Source organism: Eschrichtius robustus, chromosome 5 (genome assembly GCF_028021215.1).
Source record: "Eschrichtius robustus isolate mEscRob2 chromosome 5, mEscRob2.pri, whole genome shotgun sequence".
In the NCBI taxonomy this organism is placed as follows: domain Eukaryota; kingdom Metazoa; phylum Chordata; class Mammalia; order Artiodactyla; family Eschrichtiidae; genus Eschrichtius; species Eschrichtius robustus.
In genome coordinates, this window is record NC_090828.1 from 51,668,755 (window position 1) to 51,691,029 (window position 22,275).

At 37.3% G+C, this 22,275-nt stretch overlaps 1 protein-coding gene across 3 annotated transcripts in view; it reads left to right on the plus strand.

Moving 5' to 3' along the window:
* PDE1A (phosphodiesterase 1A) overlaps positions 1-22,275 on the plus strand; it is a 266,854-nt gene that overhangs the window by 151,067 nt on the left and 93,512 nt on the right. For all 3 annotated transcript variants that reach the window (XM_068544825.1, XM_068544826.1, XM_068544827.1), the window contains exon 2: positions 6,239-6,352. In XM_068544825.1, coding sequence (XP_068400926.1) covers positions 6,239-6,352 — 114 coding nt within the window. The remainder of the gene's footprint in view (positions 1-6,238; positions 6,353-22,275) is intronic.

Sequence of the window (22,275 nt, forward strand, 5' to 3'; positions counted from 1 at the left end):
CTGGTTTTTTGGTGTTGACATAGTGAGTTTAGAGGTGTGTGTATGAGAGTGTGTGTGTCTGTGTGTGTCTGTGTATAGGTGGCTATTGTTTTACAGAGTTATAACCATATCTAATTAGTTTTTCTAGTTGGGTGGTAAAACTTTTTTGGAGTATTTTTTTCAAAGCTATTTCTTGTGTTAGATTCTAGGTTTATACCCCTATTAAGATTTTTCAAAGCTATTTTTTGTGTCAGAGTACAGGTTATTACCCCTATTAACATATAACAATTTATAATGTTTGTTGGTTTTAAACTACATCAAGATATCTCTGTGAAAAAGCATGTTCATTGTGTAAGTATTAGAGCCTTTTGATGTCCCAGGTTTCATCACGTGTGATCTGCTGATGGATGACTCCCTGGGAACAACTGCAGGCTGTCATTAGTTAGGGAGTGAACCTGAGTATAGTTTACCAGGAGTGTCCTCTCTCGTTTTATATAAAAATTTCTCTATTCTTGAGTTCCTTATTTTGATTCATTTTTTTTAAATTAATTTTTATTGGAGTAGAGTTGCTTTACAATGTTGTGTTAGTTTCTACTGTACAGCAAAATGAATCAGCCATGCATATACATATATCCCCTCCCTTTTGGACCCCCTTCCCATTCAGGTCACCACAGTGCATTAAGTAGACTTCCCTGTGCTACAGAGTATGTTCTCATTAGTTATCTATTTTATACATAGTATCAATAGTGTTTATGTGTCAATCCCAATCTCCTAATTCCTCCCACCCACCCCCCTTTCCCCCTTGGTTTCTATACATTTGTTCTCTATGTCTGTGTCTCTATTTCTGCTTTGCAAATAGGATGATCTATACCATTTTTCTATGTTCCACACATATGCATTAATATATAATATTTGTTTTTCTCTTTCTGATTTACTTCACTCTGTATGACAGGCTCTAGGTCCATCCACATCTCTACAAATGACCTGATTTCATTCCTTTTTATGGCTGAGTAATATTCCATTGTATATATATATACGACCTCTTCTTTATCCATTTCTGTCGATGGACGTTAAATTGCTTCCTTGTTCTGGCTATTGCAAATAGTGCTGCTAGGAACATTAGGGTGAATGTATTATGGAAAATAGTATGGAGGTTCCTTAAAAAACTAAAAATAGAACTACCATATGACCCAGCAATCCCACTACTGGGCATATACCCATAAAAGACCATAATTTGATTCATTTCTTATTCATTTGATTTATCAGTTAGGATTGGGTTCAGCTGCATTTAAAAGAAATCTCAAGACCAGTCCCTCCCATCAGAAGACTTGCACAAGCCTCTTAGGTAGCCTCATCCACCAAAGGGCAGACAGCAGAAGCAAGAAAAACTACAATACTGCAGCCTGTGGAACAAAAATCACATTCACAGAAAGATAGACAAGATGAAAAGGCAGAGGGCTATGTACCAGATGAAGGAACAAGATAAAACCCCAGAAAAACAACTAAATGAAGTGGAGATAGGCAACCTTCCAGAAAAATAATTCAGAATAATGATAATGAAGATGATCCAGGACCTCGGAAAAAGAATGGAGGCAAAGATCGAGAAGATGCAAGAAATGTTTAACAAAGACCTAGAAGAATTAAAGAACAAACAAACATAGATGAACAATACAATAACTGAAATGAAAACTACACTAGAAGGAATCAATAGCAGAATAACTGAGGCAGAAGAATGGATAAATGACCTGGAAGACAGAATGGTGGAATTCACTGCTGCGGAACAGACTAAAGAAAAAAGAATGAAAAGAAATGAAGGCACTCTAAGAGACCTCGGGGACAACATTAAACGCAACAACATTCGCCTTATAGGGGTCCCAGAAGGAGAAGAGAGAGAGAAAGGACCCAAGAAAATATTTGAAGAGATTATAGTCGAAAACTTCCCTAACATGGGAAAGGAAATAGCCACCCAGTCCAGGAAACACAGAGAGTCCCATACGGGATGAACCCAAGGAGAAACATGCTAAGACACATAGTAATCAAATTGGCAAAAATTAAAGACAAAGAAAAATTATTGAAAGCAGCAAGGGAAAAACGACAAGTAACATACAAGGGAACTCCCATAAGGTTAACAGCTGATTTCTCAGCAGAAACTCTACAAACCAGAAGTGAGTGGCATGATATACTTAAAGTGATGAAAGGGAAGAAACTACAACCAAGATTACTCTACCCAGCAAGGATCTCATTCAGATTTGATGGAGAAATCAAAAGCTTTACAGACAAGCAAAAGCTAAGAGAATTCAGCACCACCAAACCAGCTCTACAACAAATGCTAAAGGAACTTCTCTAAGTGGGAAACACAAGAGAAGAAAATGGCCTACAAAAACAAACCCAAAACAATTAAGAAAATGGTCATAGGAACATATATATCGATAATTACCTTAAAAATGAATGGATTAAATGCTCCAACCAAAAGACACAGGCTTGCTGAATGGATACAAAAACAAGACCCATCTATATGCTGTCTACAAGAGACCCACTTCAGACCTAGGGACACATACAGACTGAAAGTGAGGGGATGGAAAAAGATATTCCATGCAAGGGGAAATCAAAAGAAAGCTGGAGTAGCAATACTCATATCAGATAAAATAGACTTTAAAATAAAGAATGTTACAAGAGACAAGGACGGACACTACATAATGATCAAAGGATCAACACAAGAAGAAGATATAACAATTATAAATATATATGCACCCAAAATAGGAGCACCTCAATACATAAGGCAACTGCTAACAGCTATAAAAGAGAAAATCGACAGTAACACAATAATAGTGGGGGACTTTAACACCTCACTTACACCAATGGACAGATCATCCAGACAGAAAATTAATAAGGAAACAGAAGCTTTAAATGACACAATAGGCCAGATAGATTTAATTGATATTTATAGGACATTCCATCCAAAAACAGCAGATTACACTTTCTTCTCAAGTGCGCACGGAACATTCTCCAGGATAGACAACATCTTGGGTCACAAATCAAGCCTCAGTAAATTTAAGAAAATTGAAATCATATCAAGCATTTTTTCTGACCACAACGCTTTGAGGTTAGAAATGAATTACAGGGGAAAAAACGTAAAAAACACAAACACATGGAGGCTAAACAATACGTTACTAAATAACCAAGAGATCACTGAAGAAATCAAAGAGGAAATCAAAAAATACCTAGAGACAAATGACAATGAAAACACAATGATCCAAAACCTATGGGATGCAGCAAAAGCAGTTCTAAGAGGGAGGTTTATAGCTATACAAGCCTACCTCAAGAAACAAGAAAAATCTTAAATAAACAATCTAACCTTACACCTAAAGGAACTAGAGAAAGAAGAACAAACAAAACCCAAAGTTAGTAGAAGGGAAGAAATCATAAAGATCAGAGCAGAAATAAATGAAATAGATACAAAGAAAACAATAGCAAAGATCAATAAAACTAAAAGCTGGTTCTTTGAGAAGATAAACAAATTTGATAAACCATTAGCCAGACTCATCAAGAAAAAGAGGGAGAGGACTCAAATCAATAAAATTAGAAATGAAAAAGGAGAAGTTACAACAGACACTGCAGAAATGCAAAGCCTCTTAAGAGATTACTACAAGCAACTCTATGCCAATAAAATGGACAACCTGGAAGAAATGGACAAATTCTTAGAAAGGTATAACCTTCCAAGACTGAACCAGGAAGCAATAGAAAATATGAACAGACCAATCACAAGTAATGAAATTGAAACTGTGATTAAAAATATTCCAACAAACAAAAGTCCAGGACCAGATGGCTTCACAGGTGATTTCTATCAAACATTTAGAGAAGAGCTAACACCCATCCTTCTCAAACACTTCCAAAAAATTGCAGAGGAAGGAAGGAAGTCAGAAAGAGAAAAACAAATATCGTATATTAATATATGTATGTGGAACCTAGAAAAATGGTACAGATGAACCAGTTTGCAGGGAAGAAGTTGAGACACAGACGTAGAGAACAAATGTATGGGCACCAAGGGGGGAAAATGGCGGGGGGTGGGTGTGGTGGTGTGATGAATTGGGAGATTGGGATTGACATGTATACACTGATGTGTATAAAATTGATGACTAATAAGAACCTGCTGTATAAAAAAATAAATAAAATAAAATTCAAAAATTAAAAAGAAAAAGAAATCTCAAAATAATAGTGGCTTGAACATAACATTTTTTTTTTTTTTGTTCTCTCATGAAGTAAGTTCAGATGTAGGTGATTTCATTCAGGTGGATTCACAGCATTGGGACCCAGACCAATTCCTTCTTCCTTCTCTGCCATTCTTAGTGGGTAGCTTCCTTTAGTCAGATCACTTTATGATCCTATATAGCTCCTGGACTTTCAGACAGTTCCACTGCATTCCAGGCAGTAAGTAACAGGCAAGGGTAAAAGAGAATCCCTTCTAGCTGAGTTAGCCCTCTTCAAAATAATTGTTCTGAAAGTCTTACTCAATGACCTTCTTATTCTCCTTAACCAGAATGCAGTCATTTGACCATACGTAGCTTTGAGACAACCTGGAAAATGTAGTTTTTTAGTAGTGAAAATTGCTAACTTAAATAATAAAAGAGTTCAGTTATTCAGAAAGAATGAAAGGCAACCATCTGAAGTTCACATGGTTTTTAAGACCACATCATACAACCAAATACAGCAAAGCCGTACAACCAAGCTATACCAAACACTTTTCACAAGAAGGATACATGAGTGGAATATTTTTAAGCCATTGCAAAGTATGGCACTTTTTCTTTTGCTTCCCACATAAAATATAAGTATAATGTGCTTGGGTCATAAGCATTACAAAAATCCCTCAAAATTCTATGTGTTGCTCCTTTATCATCACATTCGGTGTTTTACACAAACCTCAAAGCCAGGCTTAATTTTTTCTTTCTAAGTAACCTGTTTTAGTTATTATTTTTGTTTTGTTTTAGTTTGCTGACTCTGTACAAATAAGACTTGTTTATTGATACATGGAATTTATTTGGCAATGTTGTTGTCTGCTAATATTTTATCATACAAAAGTATATGGTACAAAAAGTAATTCTTTGTAGCTTCCTGAATAAGAAGTTTTAATCTAGGTGTGGCTTTCTTTCATGGAGAAATAAAGTATTTCTTATGGATGGAGAAATGTCAAATACCCTTGCTGAAATTTTTAACTTGCCTTTATACTCTAAACCTTGATATTGGAAATCACCCAAAGTAAATTTTCTGAAAATCCGTTACACTATCTTTAAGACAGTGCCTAAAAGTAGATACACTCCATTCTCTCTGAAATACATTTTCTTAGGAATGGAATTAAATTCTGTCTGCTGATTTAGGAAAATGGGTAAATTGTCTTCACAATGTTTATTTATAGTGTGTACTGACTAAAGAATATATTCTCTTTTTCTGCCTAGTTAAGGGCAGTATCTTCAGAAACACTGGATTTATAATTAATGCATAGAAGTTTTTTAAAGTGTTAGAAACTTATTGAGGTAATTTGTATTATCTCACTCCATGAGATATCTATTGCTGCATAAAAAATTATCCCAAAATTTAGTGACTTAAACCAATAGTATTAATTACATCACAGTTTCTGTGAGTCAGAAGTCCAGGCATGTTTTAAAATTTCTCAAACAATTGGGATACATCATCCCATGGGCAAAAACAAGAGAAAATATTTTACAGTTTTCCTTCAAGTGAAAAACCATTGCAGTAAAAATACTAAGCATGCATACATATATTTTTTTCTCATCTTAATTATATTTTCTTGAATCTTTTGCCTTTTATTTTTGTTTTTACTGCTATATACAGTGAATAATTGCTACAGTGGTAGTCAAAAGAGTAGACTTTAAATATTCTCTTAGTGCCAACTCTGAAGAAGCAAAACAGCCATAAAGTAAATTCTACTGTTAGAAATACTTTTATGAAAATACCTATATTGTTTTGAATTTTCAGAAAAACTATGTTTGAAATATGGTACCTAAACTAGCAACCTATAGCCCTAGTATTATTGAGAGGTGAATATAATTTCTGAGTCATTTAAGTGATAAAGACTGATCTTAATTATACCCCAAATATACCTAAAAATATTTCTATTTAATGACCTGGAAAGATATACTGAAAGTTTAACCCAATTTGTATATTTAATATTGGACTATTTTCCATACAGTTATGATAAATCTCTTTTTATTTTTCTTTCTTTTTGGCTAACTTTTGGAAACAGACTAAGATGCTTAGTGAAGCAGCTGGAAAAAGGTGATGTTAACATCGTAGACTTAAAGAAGAATATTGAATATGCAGCATCTGTGCTGGAAGCAGTTTATATCGATGAAACAAGGTAAGTTTTAACCTCCTCTCCCTTTTAACTTTTTGCCTCTCTCTTTTTTTCCCTTTTTCTTGACCCTCCTTTCATATCTTAGCCATGAAACCAAAATCAAAATCTTACAAAAACTTAAAATGTTCTTCTTCATGTAGCTATGGAAGAATTATGATTCTTTCTTTAAAAAGTACAAATTTTAATCCAAATGCTTGAATAATAAAAAATAGTCAATAATAAAGTCAAAAAATAAACAAATTAAAGTCTCCTTTACCCCTACTCTCACTGTCCTTAGGCCCAGATTTTTAAATGTCGGAGACAGTGTAGGCTTACATTGATATTCATTGATGTAAGAATTTTCCTATTATCTCAAGATTGCAGAGTTCCTTCTGAAAAAATGGGTGTCACATGCCCACATATTCTCATGATATTTATCTATCAGACCCTCTGTGCAGGGCTTGCTAAGGGGCAGTCTCCAATGTGTATTTGATTATCACCTAAACCCCATCATGCAGCCTGATAATTAGCAGAATGGTAAGGAGATTAGGAAATGGCAATTCATTTGAAGAGTGCTGTTAGCCTAGTGCTGTGGCTCTCAACCAGGCCATTTGCCTTCCAGGGGTCATTGGGCAATTTCTGAAGACATTCTTGTTTTGGTTGATGGGGGCGTGCTACTGTTAAATAACGGGTAGAGGCCAAGGATGCCACTAAACATCCTAAAATGCACAGGAAAATCCCCTACAACAAAGAATTATCTAGCCCCAAATGTCAATAGCATGGAGGTTAAGAAAACTTGGCCTAAAGGGAGGACTGTAAGAGGGACCCTGTGGAGGGAGAGACATGCACTTCCAGACTTTAGCACAGAAAAGGTAATGAGTTTTTTCAAAGTCATGAGGCAGGTGGAGTAGAGAGGTCTTTTAAAGGTATTGACCAAAGGATACCGACTTCAGAGGGTGGAAAACAGCCTTCATGGGGTGATTGTTGATATAGAAGCCAGGGTAGGAATCGTAAAAATTCAGCCCAAATATCAGAGAACAACGTACCCTCTTGGTGTAGTAAGCTGTCTCTGAGGGACGCACAAAAGCTCCCCAGGAGAAAAAAATAACCAACATTTGGGTATTTGTCACACAGATGACAACAAACCCACCAGTCTTGTAAGACCCTTTGACCCCTGCCTCCCCTCCACATTGCTGAGCTAGGAGAAGCAGCAAAGTGGGTGGGACAGGGGACGGGGCATGGAGAGTGAAGACATTCATCATGCCCCTTCTCTTCCATAGGTGTCCCTGCCTGTGTCAGGCCTGAGCATGGGCAGGTGAGAGACGTTAAGTCAGATGTGAGACAGGTTTTTATATATCAATGTGTACTGGACTTACAGACACACACACATACAATAATTTATTTAATAGGTAAAAAATTCACGACTCAAAAATCAAAACAATGTGAAAAGGTACCTTATGAAAGTCTTGTCTCCACCTGTTTCCCAGTCTACTCAAGTTCCCCAAGTCATAAATTTCTTATGTATATTTTCAGTGATTTATTATAAATTTTTATTTCATATTTTCCCTCTGCCTTTCACAGAAGGTAACATACTATTCATAACTTTCATTCTGATTTTTTTCCCCCTCAACAAGGAAACTTGATCTTCCTATATCACGGACTGACATTTAAATTTTAGACAATAAGAATTTTTCCTGGCAACTGACAGAAAAGTGTGTGGTGAGGACCATGCTGCACAGGTGATTCTTTGTCCCCAGAACAGAACTCCTCTGTTAAAGCACAGTGTGAAGTCATAACTTAAGAAAAAAAATCATAGGTATACTTTTAGAATGATTTTTTGGTTAACTTTCACTGAATATATATAAATGTATATGATTCTTCTATGTGAACAGAGATTCAAAGTGTAAATTTTTTAAAAATCAGGTATTTTTCCTATAATTTCCTTGCCTTCATTTTTGTGTGTGCTGTTTCTTGTTCACAAGTTGACTGAACTTAATTTATTTAAGATTTCTTCAATCTGTCCTGGACATTTCATTTTTTATACTTATTTATAAAACTGAAGATCTTTTACCTTTAATAATTATTTGGAGATTTGCACTATACATCTTGTAATGACATAATGAGAACTATCCATTTTGCCTAAGTGTCTCATCTTTCATTTGATAGACTATTATATGCTTTATCTATTAATTTCTCTGTTGTATTTCCTTTTCCAGAAAATTATGATTTCATAGATATTTTTTAACTTAGTTTCCCAAGATCCCTAATTCACTTAAACATATGTTACATTTCAAAGTATAGTTCCTTTTCTTTTGAAACTTGCTCTTTTGTGGGAAGAAAAAAATGCTTAACTGCTTCATGATATAATGTGGGTTTTTTTTCCTCTTTACAGCAAAACATCCCAGCTGTTAACAACACATCATTCCCAATTTTTACTCAAATGACACAAAATTTTTCACTCTTTTATTTTAATGCTTCCATGGCATCATGAATTTTAAATTGGATTAATGATAATACCCCACGTTTGTACCATCTTCCAAGAGCTCTTAGCTTCATTATCTCATATTAATCTCACCACAATCCTGTGCAGTTGGCAGGGTGGTCATTACTTTCTGTATTTTACTAATGAGAGAACCAAAGCTCTTGAAGTAAACTGGTTTGGCAAAGGTCACAAACCTAGACTTTGGCAAAACTGGGACTAGTAACTAAAGTATGACTTCTTTTTTTTTTTTTAACATCTTTATTGGAGTATAATTGCTTTATAATGGTGTGTTAGTTTCTGCTGTATAACAAAGTGAATCAGCTATACATATACATATATCCCCATAGCTCCTCCCTCTTGCGTCTCCCTCCCACCCTCCCTACCCCACCCCTCTAGGTGGTCACAAAGCACCGAGCTGATCTCCCACTAGCTTCCCACTAGCTATCTATTTTACATTTGGTAGTGTATATATGTCCATGCCACTCTCTCACTTCGTCCCAGCTTACCCTTCCCCCTCCCTGTGTCCTCAAGTCCATTCTCTACGTCTGCATCTTTATTCCTGTCCTGCCCCTAGGTTCTTCAGAATCTTTTTTTTTTTTTTAGATTCCATGTATGTGTGTTAGCATACGGTATTTGTTTTTCTCTTTCTGACTTACTTCACTCTGTATGATAGTTTCTAGGTCCATCCACCTCACTACAAATAACTCAATTTCGTTTCTTTTTATGGCTGAGTAATATTCCATTGTATATATGTGTCACATCTTCTTTATTAAGGTATGACTTCTTAGTGCTCTTCCCTCTATAACTGGCTCCTCTCAGAGTATTGCTATCAAACAGGATGTGTTTCAATGACCTCTGAAAGATTTAGATGACAATGTGTAAAACATTCTGATAAGTGGAATTGTGAATTCTCAAAAAAACAATCCCTAACATTTATTACTAATAGCCTATTATTATAGCTATGTGCCAAGAACTCTCCTAGGCATTTTAATGCATTATTTTATTTAATCATCACAGCAATTCTAATGAGATAGAAACTTTATTATTACCGTTTTACATATGAGCAAAGAGAGTCACAGGAAAGTTAGATGGCTTATGCAAGGTAACACAGAGGGTAACTTAAAGAGTGGAGTTAGGGTCTTGGCAGCCCGACTCTAGAGCCTGGCTTTTAAGCACAATTCTCATCTGCATCCCTTTAGCCACTTCTGACCAAAAGGTGATTTCAGAGACTTATTGGAGGTTTTGATGAAAGCTCACATGATGTTAGGGTTGTGGGACCCAGTGGTGTGTGGACTGTGGTTACATCTTTTCCCAGCTCTTCCTTCAGTGATGTCATATCGTTAGCTTGAAATTGGCTATAGGGAGAGTATTTATACCATGGAAATTGGCAAATGCTACAAATCAAGATTTGTTTTTATTCTGGAGAGCCTGTGATTAAATATTGTCATCATGCCACTGGTTAGACCCAAGATTACCTTGTACATATCTTCTAAGACTGTGATTTTATGATTAAAATATCAGCTTAAGACATTTTAAAGCAAAATTACTTGATGTGGTTTGATTTCCTATAGACTTAGTAAAACACATCAGTAAACTGAGGATATTTTTGTTGAGATGTATATATAATTATTAAAATTGCATTTGCCTTAGAAATATTAGTAAAACAGAGATAATTTAGAATGAGGAGGGATAAATGAGCATTTAGTTTCTTTTAAACTTTAAATTAAAAAACTGCTGACTTTTGAGATTTTTTAATGGAAAATTCTCTTTCTAGAAAAAATGTTTCAGTAAGTATTCAAGAGAGGCATTTTCTGGGGGAGGGAGCTGGATAACAAAAAAAAGATTAAAACATAATAAAGCAGAATAAAACAGAAATTATGAATTGGTTTAAATCCCCCCCCACACACATATATACCTTTTCCCACTAAGCCTTAGCGACTGCAGGATTACAGTTAAGAAAACAAATCAAAACACAAAATGTCTCTTGAAATATGAGTAAGAAAAATAAAAAAGAATTTCTGATAGAATTTGAATTCTGACCTTCTTTGAGGGATGGTAGCACAATTCCCTAATGAATATAACTATTGGTTTTTTGAGAAAACACTTTCAAATGCAAATGCCAACATTTTATGAGTTCTGCTTTCAGATGTGTCCCTAGAGGCTATTGTTTTTCAAAGCTGCACAGTTATAATCCAGAAACATGTGACTTTAAAAGAAAAAATTCTTTTTGATCATCCTTATTTGGATTTGGATGCTTCCAGGAAAAGTAGCATCCTTGGCCTCATGAATTGCTATTCATGAGCGTAGGCAGCTGACTGGGAGGTACACTTTCAGTGATGGATATTATGCTTACTAATACCACCCTACAACACAATTTATAACTTTATTTTCTTAATGTGAACCAATCTAAGTCTTATGATTACCACAGTTTGATCACAGACTCTGGATTCAGAAAGAATGAGGTGTTCAAAGTCTGGATGCTCCACTCAGTACCCTCTTTCTTTTTTTAAAAAAAATTAATAGCTACTTTATTTATTTTTGGCTGTGTTGGGTCTTCGTTTCTGTGCGAGGGCTTTCTCTAGTTGCGGCAAACGAGGGCCACTCTTCATCGCGGTGCGCGGGCCTTTCACTTTCGTGGCCACTCCCGTTGCGGAGCACGGGCTCCAGACGCGCAGGCTCAGCAGCTGTGGCTCACGGGCCTAGTTGCTCCGCGGCATGTGGGATCTTCCCAGACCAGGGCTCGAACCCGTGTCCCCTGCATTAGCAGGCAGACTCTCAACCACTGCACCACCAGGGAAGCCCAGTACTCTCTTTCTTTAAGCAAGTGACTCAACTTCTATATTTTCTAGCTTTATCATCTGTAAATTAACAATAATGACAACGCTTATTTTCTAGCTTTATCATCTGTAAATTAACAATAATGACATGCTAACCTCACAGGGTTGATTTGAGGATTAAATGTAGCACCATATCTGACAGAGTAAAAGTTAAATAATAACCAATTTTTGTTGTACTAATAAAATGCAGATACTTCTGGATACATAACATAATAAAGATGTATAATTTATAGAAAAATATCAAATAATTTATTGAGAGAAATTTTTGATCCTGAAAAAATGAAGTCAGGTGGGCTCAAGTTAACCAGGAAGTGAAAGCAAAGTGCAAACTGTTGGAAACAAACCTTAATAATATACACATCTTGATAAAAAAAAAAAAAATCTTCAGTTGACTCCTATGTCTTACTACATCTAAAGGTCCTTAATTTTGAGAGATTGTCTTGAGTGAGAATGCATGGATGTCAATCAGTACTTCAAGAAGTTAGTCTGCTAGCAACTGAGTGAAATCCAGGGCTCCTTGAAGTCTAAGTCCCTTGAAATCATCAGTACTGGAATTTACTAAGGAACATTCACTCATGACACAAATATCCATTGAGTATGTGAAGTGAATATCAGGCACACTGGTCATCAGAATCCAGACTACAACCATGCAGATAGCTGGTGGTTAGAAATGAGTCAAGAGCTGGGAAGATAAATGGAAGAACAAGGACTAATACCACAAACAAGAAACAGGGATGTTCAGAGTTAGAGAGAGAAACACAAGCACATTGACAGATTACAAGAGGAAACACTAAGTAGCCTCAGTAAATTATAACCAGAACATGGGTATAGCATGGGATAAAAACTGTAGAGTCAAGATTCCAAACCAGACATGGCTGGACTTGCTGAATGTTAAAGAGTTTCATTCCCTGGCAAAGTTCCCTATGCCCATTCTCAAAGACATGGCTTCTAACAAAAGAACTTAAGGTTCAAAAAAAAAAAAAAAAAGGTCTGGAAGTGCTAGATATATGGGCCCTAGAGCTCAGAAATATGGTGCCATATTACAGATGTGAATTTGGGGATTATAATCCAGGAATCCAGGAATCTCAGGGTTTTTTTTTTTAATGCTTTATTTCGATTTCAATATTCAGAGCTCCTATACTAATTCAATATGTTTCTCAGCGCAAAGTTTTTAAGAATGCCCAGTGAATGTTTACTTATTTAACCAATATGTCCTGGCTGTCACTTTCCTCTACAGCCAGCTCTCTGCCTTCAAACTGCTGATTTGTTCCTCTGCAGGTCACCTATTTCCCCCTCAAGTCCAGCAATCCACAGGCTGGTACTGCTCCCAAGCATGAGCTCAATCTCTTCCTCCAGCTCCCCAAACTGAAGCTAGCATCAGCTAGGCTCACTATAACTGCTACAAGACCTCTCAGAACCCACAACTCAACCCCTTCCATAGAGGTCCCCTACCAGGCATTTCTCTGCATCCTCTAAGGTCTAAACCCATCTTGTAAAGCCACCTTACCATCCCCTATGGAACTGTCTTTCAACATGTTTTCCTACCCTGAATTCAGGATCTCCAGCTACAAGGCCAAGAAAAAGGAAGTGGGCTATCAAAATTAATGTGAAGGTGTGCATTCATCTTCAGGATCAACACCTATGCTCAAAGACTATGCAGTCTAAATCCATATTTAGAAAAAGAATGACATTTTTCCAAAAGACACAGAATCTGCAGTGATGTAGCTGTGCTCACAATGAAGATAATTGTGCACATTACTGTTCAGAGTTGTCTAGTCTCTTGCAGTCACATTGTCTCCATCTTCTATGTGCCAGAGTTGAGACTTCACTTTATTTTTGTGTAACTTAAAGACCTATTTAAAAGATTTTTTCATAAGACAAAAGAGCAGTCTGCCTCTGAAGGTAAAATAAAGCCTCTGCAGAATAAAACAAATTATTTTTTGACTTTTCAAATGTCAGTTTTTCTCACCTCCTACTATTAACGTTTTCAAAAACTCTTGGAGTTCCATCTCAAAATGGTCAACATGTTATCCTAGTAACTGAAGTCAAGAGAGAGGATGAAAATGCCAAACAGAGATGTGGAGTGAGAGGGTGGTTAGGAAGGGATGTGGGAACACAGCATTTAAAGTTAGGCATGGAGCTACTGAAGAGGATGCCCAGGAAGTATAGACATAGAAGCTGGAGGCATATCTGTAAAATATGGAGTAGCAAAAGCCAGCAGAGAGTGGGGTTACTAAATATTGTGAATCACATGCCACAGGGAGAACCACTGGATGCAGTTCGGAGATTCCTGATGTCTCTGAAGTGGAGTTTCACAAAGAGAAAAAGCTACCTGCCAGATTATGGAAGTATGACGAACTGAAGTGAAATGGCTCTGGAAGAAAGCAATGTAGACGATTTTTCAAGAATTTTCTAGTAGGAAAGAGCAGCAATAGAACAGTCTATTAATGGGGACATATTTTTTTCATACTTTTTTTAGAGTGGAAACCTTCTGTTAGCCTTGAGATAGAGTTTAAAAAGAGATTCTGGTTAAAGAGAAATAATAACCATAGAAAGATTAGGTCAAGAAATTATTCCTTGTAAGTTGGTGCAGCCACTGTGGAAAACGGTATGAAGGTTCCTCAGAAAACTAAAACTAGAATTACCATATGATCCATCAATCCCCGCTCCTGGGCATGTATCCAGACAAAACTATAATTCAAAAATATACATGCACCCCAATGTTTATAGCAGCACTATTCACAATAGCCAAGACATGGAAACAACCTAAATGTCCATAGACAGATGAATGGATAAAGAAGATGTGGTACATATATACAATGGAATACTACTCAGCCATAAAAAAGAACAAAATAATTTGCAGCAACATGGATGCAACTAGAGATTATCATACTAAGTGAAATAAGTCAGAAAGAGATAAATACCATATGATATCACTTATATGTGGAATCTAAAATATGACACAAATGAACCTATCTAGGAAACAGAAACAGAATCATGGACATACAGAACAGACTGTTGGTTACCAAGGGGGAAGCGGTTGAGAGGGGAGATAGAGTGGGAGGTTGGGATGTAAGTGGGAGTAGCAGATGTAAGCTACTATATATAGAATGGATAAACAACAAGGTCCTACTGTACAGTACAGAGAATTATATTCAATATTCTATGATAAACCATAATGGAAAAGAATATAAAAAATATATATATGTATAACTTAATCACTTTGCTGTACAGCAGTAATTAACACAACATTGTAAATCAACTATACTTCAATAAAAAAGAAGTTATTCTTAAGTTATCTAGGAAAAGAGACAAATAGCCAAGCATAGGTGGAAAATGTGGGTGAAGATGGAGCTAACTAGAGCACAGCTAAGGGTCTTCAAATAAGCAAAACTTGCGTAGCACTGTAAAATCAAAAAGATTAGTAAGCATTGATTTTAAACTCAGTTGCTCAGCAGGGGTAAGAGTGTGACAATAATTTTTACCAAAATATAGACCATGGACTCTAAAACTCATGGATCAATGTGATGTAGAGAGTAAACCCTGGGTGGTTAATCACTACAAGTGGCAAGTCATGATGGCACTGACACACGTGTACTCCTTAAACATTTAGAGCAAGAGTAGGGAAGAAGGAAAAAAGAAAAGAGCTGGACTAATGAACACCTTTCATTAACATTTCAGTTGTAAGTGACAGGAAGCCCAACCAAACCATCTTAAACTCTCATTGCTGAAACGTTGATGGCTAGTGCTGACTATAATCATAGGTGAATCAGGACAAAAATGATGTCAAGGGATCAATCTCTCTGTTTCGATTACTCTGGAATGACCTCCTGATGCTTTGAGGGTAGCAAAACAAGACGGGCAGTGTATCCAAGTGTTACATCCTCACACCTTCAAATCCAGTGGGAATAAGGGAAGCTTTCCTTCCCAGAGGCTCTAACAAACACAACTTTTCTGTTTCATTGGCTCTAGTTAGGTCATATGCTTATCCCTCAAACTATCATGCCCAGAAGAACTGAATGTGCAAGTTCATTGGTCAAGCATCTCATGAGGCAGGTAGGAGGTCAATTTTATTTAAATCACATGCCTAAGAATTGAGTGGAAGAGAGTGCTTTCCTAAACAACAACTATGTCTTCTCTAGAGTGAAAACTAAAATGTTTATGTTAGTACCGCATGCAGTGGGACCTGGAACAGGGTCTGTGCAGGATGTTGAGCAACTCCTGTCCTAGGTTTGCTCCTACTAATGACAAGCCTATGGGCAAGAGATTTTTTTTCTCTAGTCATTAGTTTTCTACACAGAGATGAAGTCACCAGTCCCTTCCTGTTCTGGAATTCTGTGGTTTTATCCACGGTCCCGAAGTCCCTTGTAAAGACTTGCTTATGCCTAAACTACGCTGGCCCCCAGGAGGGTGACAGAGCCTATTGCTTATCATATGCTTAGTGGGGGAGCATTTATAAATTTGGGCTCCTGTATTTTTTAGAGTTGTTTCCATTTGGAGGAGTCCCTGAGGAAATCAATTTGAAGGGCATGTGCTAAGACATTGCTAGAGATCAGTGAATCATTAAAAAGCAAATTATGATTTTTATGAATTCCATTTTTATGGTGTGAGTTGTAGGGAGGGGTGGCTGTTTGGAGTGCTGTGTTTGTAGGCTGTTCTCACCCTGTAGATTGAGTGTGAAAACCAGGCTTAGAAAAAGTTGCAATACATTTTGGTTGATTTTCATATTTTCTGCCATCTGTGGTGTGTTACTTTCTGCAAACTTTCAAACACAGCCTCCCTAGTGAAAGGGGGAAAAAATAACCTGACCAGATCTTTTGAGAGATAACTGACATAAAAAGCTCCACATATTATGTAGGATCTTACTGTTGTGATATTTTGGATCAATAAAATATAAATGAATATGTCCTGGATTTGAAAAAGATAAAAATTTTAATATTATTCTTTTCTAATGATGATATTAATAACAAGATTATTTGACAGTTAATTATATCCAAGGCAACATTATGCAATTTGCATATATGATTACAAGTAAGTCTCCAAAACTCTATGAATTAGAAACGTATTAGTTTCACTATAAAGTTAAAAAATTTGAGACATAAAGAAAATAATTCACTTGCTTAGAATCATATAATCATTATGTATCAGAGACAAGTTCAAACTGAGATGGAGCATACCCAACATCAATTCTTTTCTTCCTTGGCAATAGAACCCTTTTTTTTTTTTTTTCAATTATTCACTCTTCTCTGCAAAGCCAAGTGATTCAAGGGAGACCAGTCCTAGCACCAGGCTCAGAATGAGTGTATCCTAATTGACCTAAACCAGTAATTAGTTCCCAATTTCCTAACCAATGAGTTTGGATGTGGACATATGTTACAATTCTGGCCAATGAGACTAATGGGGGTTCTGCAAAAGATTTCCTCTCCATAGAAAAGGAGTCCTGTGTGTCTGGGGATTGTATCTGGGTACCATGCTTGAAAATGATACAACCATCTGGCTACAAGCTTAGAGCTAAACCTAACACTAAAGTTGGCAGCATAGAAAGATGGAGGAAACCTGAGTCCTTGATATTGTTGACCTGCTGATTTAAAAAACATAAATCCCTGCTGGAGTCTACCTACCTTTAACTTTCTTGTTAAGAAAAATAATAAAGTCCTCTGTTATTTAAGCGACTTTGGGTTAGGTTTGATGTCACTTGCTATTGAGAGCATCCTTCTAGCCACATATGTCTGCCTTGCTCCAAAGCCCATGTTCTTAATTTCTAATCCTAGTAGGTAGTCACATTATCCTAATAAGAAATCCTAACACAAATGCTTGTTATCTAAGATAGCTACTTAGAATCTATTTTCCCATAAAACAAGGTAAGAGGTTGATTGAGTCTCCAAGGCAGCTCATAAAACATATTGATCCCATGATACAGTTAAACAGCATAGGTGGTTCTTAGGCAAGTATCAGGTACTGGATGTCAGAGACTTAAGTTTTTTCTTATTAAATAAAAGGGTGGGGTTAGGGGGTGGAGTGGGCATCCAGCATCCTTCTGCTCCAGGATCCTAGAAATGTACTGGGTGTTCCATTTCCCCACTCAGTGTTTGTCTTGGTTTGGAGAATTTCAGGTTGGATTCAGTGTCCCTTCTCAAAATCTCTTCTGTCTTCCTTTCTGACTCCTCTGGATTAACCTAGGGCATCTTTGGATAATAATAGGAATGGAAACTCTGCTCTGGCTCATCACATACTCTTCCATTGTCTTGGGCCTTTTCTCCTTCCCTGGGACCTAGATTTTGAAAGTCAAATCCAGGAACAGGAGTTTTTCCTTCCCCAGGTTATTCTGTGTCATACACTAGTCAATGAATGAAGCCATGGCTGACTATACGGACAAAGGGCCAGGGTAACAGGAATTTTTTTTTTAATTGTGATATCATCTTTGCACCCATGAAGCAGACCTGACTAAAAATGACTTTATTCCTCACCAAACCACTGTAAATATCTTAATATTTTATAACCTCTAAGACCAGAGACTCTCTGCCTATGTTTTTATACATTTATTCACTTATTCAACAGATATTTATGAAGGACACTATATACATTGATAATTATTTTGCTATTCTGTTTGGCCCTTGTTAACTCCTTCTTGTCATTGCCCCTACTCTTTTAGCTTCATTTGTTTAGAAAGAAATATATTTCTTGTCTTCACTCACACCCATGTCCTTCAAATATACCCCAGTTCTTCTTAGTACCCCTTCTCTGCTCCCCACCCCGAGAATTTGACACTTCTGTATAACATGGTCACTATAGTTAATAATACTACAACGCATTTTTAAGAGTTGCTAAGAGCAGATCTTAAAAATTGAGAAATTGACTCTTCTATTTTTCAATTCAGTAACATACAGATCATTTTTATTCATAAAATGAGTATAAAAGATTCACTAATTAAGATACTTTTACTGAGATTCTTCTGCCAATCCCTTCCTGTATTGTTCACCAACACTACCAACACTACCTCTGACAGTGAAATAACGGGCAAATGGAAATAAGCAGTACTGCCAAGTTCACATTATAGAAAAGGATTAAACCTTACTTTCTTGGCAGAGCTCTTCCATTAATTGACATGTCATGAATGGATAAGAGCAGTTCTCAAAGTGTTCACAAGAATCTCCTGGAGGGCTTGTTAATTCAACAGGTCTGGAGTAGAGCCCTTGAAGTTCCAGTTCTATCAAGTTCCCAGTTGTTTCTGATTCTGCCGGTCCAGGGACCACACTTATAGAGGATGTCAAAATGAGGCTACAAAAGGAGAGATGTACGGAGAATGTTAGAAACCTAATGGTTAGAATTTTAAGGTCTTACCAAAAGAGTGTGGCCCAAATATTGCCCCAAGTTGTATATGAAATGACCTTGGGAGCTGAAATGCCTCCCCGAGTCAGGAAACTTCACCACGTACAGGGAGCAATAAGCAAGGGGCGCTGGAGGTTAGCAACGCCTCAAGCAACAACTCTTGGGCACAGAAGAGGGAGCCCTATCCTTTAGTCCCTGACGTGGTCACCTCTCCCAGACCTGGGACACCATAGCCCTTAGGCTTCATCTCTGGGCTGCAGCCCCAACCTTTATCTTCAGCCTGCAACTCAGTGATCCTTGGAACAACACTTACTGAGGTGGAGCCTGGAATACCCTCCTCTATGTCTCATTCCCTTGATTAGAAGAGGCAAAATATCATTCCTGAAAAGTAGGGCAGGGAGAAGATGGTAGATATTGTATTGATAGTATTGTCATAAGATATAAATGTACCATTTTAACAATTTTCAGTGTACAATTCAGTGGAATTAAGTACATTTACAGTGTTGTACAACCATCCCACTATCCATTTCCACAAACTTTTCATTATCCAAAAAAAGAAACTCTGTACCCATTAAACAATAAGTCCCAGTCCCCCCCCTCCCCTCAGCCCCTCGTAACCTCTATTCTACTTTCTGTCTCTATGAATTTTCCTATTCTACTCAGTAAAATTTTAAAGTAGATAAAAAATATTTTTGGAGGTTCCTCCCGCTGCCTCCTCAGAACCCATAGAATGCGTTAAGTTGTTCTTTGGCTCCCCCAAGTCCACTTTGACCAATTTCTTCCCGTAATGTCTGAAACACTTCCATCCCCAGACACCTTCCTTTTACTACACCTCAGAAATAGGAGATCTGCTTAGACTAATTCATATGGATGTGTAAATGGCTGGGAGTTTACTGAGGGCTTGCTTTGTGTCAGACACTGTTCTAAATGCTTTCTGTGCATTTACCCATTTCATCCTCCAACCCCACCACTAGGAATACTATTATTATCATCTCTATTTTATTGACAAAGAAACAGATTCAGACAGATGAAGTATTTTTTCCAAGACCACACAACTAATAGGTGATGAAGCCAGGATTCCAACTCCTGAGGCAGTTCTCCTAACCACAGAGGATGCTTACTAATCAAAAAAAAAAAAAAATCGATAATTAGTGGAATGTCAGGCTTTGAGCCTAAAGGAATATTTTCAAAGATATTTTCGAGCCAAAAGGACTTCCTGGTGGGAAGCCAAGAACCATCAGAGAGGCCTAGGGCAGTTTCTGCTTCACCCGTTCCCTCCACTTCCATCTCCAAACTGACTCCCAAAATCTTGATGCTAACTTTCTGAGATCCTAACCCCTTCACAGAGCCCTCCCCCAACATTTCTTGGACCTTCCTGCCTGTCTTGGGGGACGACCCTCCTCTGCTGGACTTCTGCTTCCTCGGCTGGATACAGAAGAGGTGCCGAGCTCTCTGTAGGCATTAGCTTGGAGAAAGCCACATTCTAACTTTAACACTCTCCTTTGTCAACTTCATTTTGGCCAAATTTGCCTCTTGGAATTGAGCTAAGGTCAGCAAAACTGACTTATCTACCCAAATGTTCAGTCTTCAGTCACTCAGCTATAATACTCATCTTCTCATAGTTAAAAAGAAAAAGATTAATAAAACCAAAGGAAACATTGAACAAAAGCTATCAGGTAGACAGAGAAAGAAAACTGACCCCCCCCAACAAAACACAAATAAACAAAAAACTGTTGAAATAAATCTGTGAGCCTGCCATTTTATGTCTCTTTTGAAACAAGGCAAATAATTAATAATAAATAAATAAACGTGCGTGGGTGGTGGCCTGGAAAAATTAATTCAAATATATTTAGTACTCAGGAAGTAGGTTACAAGACAAGTTGATAAGGCTTTTCAAATGTATTACCTCTTTCCATCCTGACATTTAATTTATTGCACTTCAAAGTACTGTGAAATTCTACCATCCAGATATATTTCTCTCTGAGAAAATGATTCAACATACCAATCATGGAAAATAAATTTAAGCTTCCTCCAACCAAAACTCTGGTGGACCAAACTCCTTTAACATCAATTATTTTTAACCCTGAATTTCAAGATAGAGATGGGATGGAGAATAATGATTACTGATATTTTTTATTGTTTGAATGTGAAGGTAGTCTGGGCACTTAGTAAGCAAAACACACATTTGAGGTGAGGGATAGCTCAGCAGTTAAAAACTCAGACCCTGAAATCAGAGAGACTTGAGTTCAAAAAATGGCGTGGCCACTTCTAGTTATATGATTTGAGCAAATCACTTAGGGTATCTGTGCCTCAATTTATTCATCAGTAAAATAGGGGTACTGATAATAATTGTGTCTTCCACATAGTGAGGGAGGGATGAAGTAAAGCTTGGAAGATTAAATGAAGTAAACCTTGGCTCCTTGCCTGGTTCGTAGTAGGTAAGCATCCCATATCCTGGGCACTCTCTACCCAAAGGTCTCCTAAGTCTTAATGGGTCTCCTCCTTAGGTCTTTCCTCCTGAGGGGGCTCAGGACACTGTTGGTGTGTGCACCCCTCCACCCCTAAAGAGTGGCCAAGAAGCAGCTGCTTTCAAGGCTGGATGGGTTGATGGAGATTGTACTGGGGCCATGACGTCCACCTACTCATATAGTGAGGGCCTGAGCAGGAGGCAGGCAGGTGCAGAGAGCCAGCCATAGCCCACTGGCCCAGCCCTGTCACACGAAGAGCTGAGAATTCTCATTTCCAACACAACTTGTCAGACTTTTATGAAACATTAAAAGGTAGAAGGATAGAACAAATATCATGTTTGTTCACTTGATATATAACTTTTAAATATGTAATGTGGTATTTCGGAGAAATGTGCTCCTACCCTGAGCCCAGCAGATATTAGAGGCAGAGTTGAATGAGTTAGTTTCTTGTTGAAGTGTGTTCCTTTATAAGAATAATACGGCAGGAAAAAGAAAATTCAAACTTGAGAAGCCAGTTTCCAGCAATTATGCATCCGGCAGATGAATTTTAGTACTTAATAGGTGTAAATGTGGGCACCGATTGCCTGGAAATAACTGTATGGGTACACGAGTGTAACCATTTTCCAAGAGTCTACTGTGGACAGAAATATTCTCACTGATATCACTGTAAGAGTCAAAATCCCATGACCTCTCCTTCCGTGGCCGCCTTTCTTTATTCCCTTTTCCTACAAACTTTCTAGTTCAAAATATAAGCCCTTTGGGAGTTGTGTCATCTGATTTCAAGAGAAAATTTGGAGTATAAATAGCTCCCAAAGATCAGTACAGCGCTGA